We start from the raw sequence: 3,005 nt of genomic DNA, 5'->3' as shown, positions 1-3,005 counted from the left end.
AGCAACTGCCAGCCACGTGACTTCCCAGCTGACAGAGGTGTTCTAGACTCATTGGCCTTTCTTGAGCGAAGGTAACCTCTTTGTTGGTGCCTTAAGTTGAACACTTTCACCTCTTTAAAACTGCAAACTTGTAACTTATTAAATTCCCTTTATAAGAGCCATTCTATTTCTGGTATGCTGCATTCTGGCAGCTTTCAAACTAATATAGAGTGCGTTGTGATTTAGAGCATGTACAGCTTTCCAGAGAACACTGCCCCAGCCCTGTAAGGAATTGGCACCCAGTTAGCCCTGGAATTGAATCTTCAAAAGGCCAGTCCGGCAGTCCAGACTCAGACCAGCCAGAGACAAGATGGAGTTCTCTCTCCTCTGAGTCTGACCTGGGCCCGTTTAACTTTGCGCCCTGGGAGGCTTAGGAGAGGGAGTTTCCACTTTAAACTTCCTACCAGGCGTGAGGTGATCTTCCTCCAGGGAACGTCTCCTCATCCCGAGAGGTATCATAATCACTAGGAAGAAGCAGCCAAATTCGCATGGGGAAACAGGGAGACGAGCAAGGGCTTACCGGAAATGAGTCCAAAACCCGAAAAGCGGCGTTGCGGGCAATAGAAGCAGGTTATAAAGTGACCAAACTCTGTGTGATCCTCCATTGAAGCAGAAAGACAACCTGGATGGTGGAGAAAGAAGTGAAAAGAAAGTCTGTCCAGAAGAAGCCTAAGAAGATAGAGAGGCTACAAGACTTGAGGAACAAGTTGCATCCATCTCCAGTAAAGAACAGACTGGGGAGAAAGGCAATGAAAATAAGAAAATTGGAAAAATATTTCCTCTGACCTCAGAACTTGTTTTTTTAAGACAGCCCTTTTTTGAACTCACCCAGTAAGCATTTGAAATGCGATTTAGACTTATATCATCATGAAAGAAGCTGCTTGGGGAAGAATCAACAGTTTGTTAATTCCTTCTGCCACAGCTTACCCCTTGTGATAGTAATCCCCATAAAGTGCAGATCAGTGTGAAAATGTCCTGTGTTTGAAAATTTGAACCCCACTGATAACAGAGCATTCATACTGGAGAGACACCATATGAATTTACTGAATTTGGGGAAACTTCTTTCATTTACATGTCATATTTCATTAAATGTAGAAGTCATGCTGGAGAGAAATCCTGTGCTTCTAAGGAATATTGAAATGCCTTTAGCTAGATGACAAATCTCATTGAGCAGAAGAAAATTCATACTGGAGAGAAATCCGTGAATGTAACAAAACTTCATTGAACGTTAGAAAATTTATACAGGAAAGAAACCTTTGAATATACTGAATATGATAAAGTTTTCTCTGGAATCTCATTTCTTACTCTACGTTTGAAAGGCAACACGATGAAAGCCATATAAATGTAAGAAATGTGGAAAAATGTTAAGTCAAAAGTAAAGCCTCATTCATCAAAAAATTCATACTGGAGAGAAACCTTGTGAATGTGGGTAAGCTTCCATTCAGATGTCAAACCACAGTCAGCAGAGAATTTATAGTGGGGGAAACCCCTTTGCCTGTAAGGTATGTGGGAAAGTCTTCAGTCACAAATCAAACCTCACTGAGCATGAACATTTTCACACTAGAGAGAAACCTTTTGAATGTAATGAATGTGGAAAAGCCTTCAGCCAAAAGCAGTATGTTATTAAACATCAAAACACTCATACTGGAGAGAAGCTTTTTGAATGCAATGAGTGTGGAAAATCATTCAGCCAGAAGGAAAACCTTCTTACCCATCAGAAGATTCACACAGGTGAGAAACCATTTGAGTGTAAGGATTGTGGAAAAGCTTTCATACAGAAGTCAAACCTCATTAGACACCAGAGAACTCACACGGGAGAGAAGCCCTTTGTATGTAAGGAGTGTGGGAAAACCTTCAGTGGCAAATCAAACCTTACTGAGCATGAGAAAATTCATATTGGAGAGAAACCCTTTAAATGTAGTGAATGTGGCACAGCTTTTGGCCAGAAGAAGTACCTCATAAAACATCAAAACATCCACACTGGAGAGAAACCTTATGAATGTAATGAATGTGGAAAAGCCTTCTCTCAACGAACATCACTTATCGTACATGTGAGAATTCATTCGGGTGATAAACCTTATGAATGCAATGTATGTGGAAAAGCCTTCTCTCAAAGCTCATTCCTTACTGTGCATGTGAGAAGCCATACAGGTGAGAAGCCCTATGGTTGTAATGAATGTGGGAAAGCCTTCTCTCAGTTTTCAACTCTTGCTCTACATTTGAGAATACACACAGGTAAGAAGCCTTATCAATGCAGTGAATATGGGAAAGCTTTCAGCCAGAAATCACACCACATTAGACACCAGAAAATTCATACTCATTAAAAACCATAATAATACCTTGAAGATGTGAAGTTTTTTTTATCAGGAATTTAAATTTCATAGGACATTAGAAATAATTGTTCTAAAGCAGCAGCATGGATGAGGGAAACAAAAACTAAAAACTTAAGGGATACCAGAAATTAAATGTTGACAGGACAGACATTCATATAATATAAAGCCTGTGGCCAACAAAAAACCTACCGCAAAGGTAATGCTGAAACTTAAGAAGCATTCCCACTAAAATTGGGGAGAAGAACCAGATACCTGCTGTCATCATTGCTATCATAGATCTGGAGATGCTGACCAAGTTATAGGTGTTGGAAAGCAAGAGACAGTACTAGATATCATACATACAAATAGTATAAAACTCCTGTGGTATTGATGTAGCAGAAGTGAGCCCAGGAACAGACTTACACACTTATTAGAATTTGGAATATGATAGAAATGGCATCAAGAAGTGATGAAATAATGGGACTATTTAAAAATAATTTGGAGGTATTTGTTGTGTAAGGAGGGGATAAACCATATACAAAATGAAATGCAAAGGGATAAAACAGTAATAGGAAAAAGCTATATTCTTAAGTCATCTTGAGAACAGGAGAGCATTTCTTAAATTTTAAAAATACCTAGCAATTCTCTTAAGTG

The 3,005-nt window shown here is 39.3% G+C and overlaps 1 protein-coding gene across 1 annotated transcript; it reads left to right on the top strand.

The window, feature by feature from the left end:
* The first annotated feature begins 311 nt into the window (after window positions 1–311).
* Window positions 312–3,005, top strand: LOC143652138 (uncharacterized). Its single transcript, XM_077123414.1, has one exon. It carries the CDS (start codon window positions 1,485–1,487, stop codon window positions 2,361–2,363), a length of 879 nt encoding a protein of 292 aa, XP_076979529.1. The 5' UTR covers window positions 312–1,484; the 3' UTR covers window positions 2,364–3,005.

This window comes from Tamandua tetradactyla, chromosome 12 (assembly GCF_023851605.1).
Source record: "Tamandua tetradactyla isolate mTamTet1 chromosome 12, mTamTet1.pri, whole genome shotgun sequence".
NCBI lineage: Eukaryota > Metazoa > Chordata > Mammalia > Pilosa > Myrmecophagidae > Tamandua > Tamandua tetradactyla.
The sequence above is the reverse complement of the archived record's forward strand: the minus strand, read 5'-3'. Positions and strand labels throughout refer to the sequence as shown.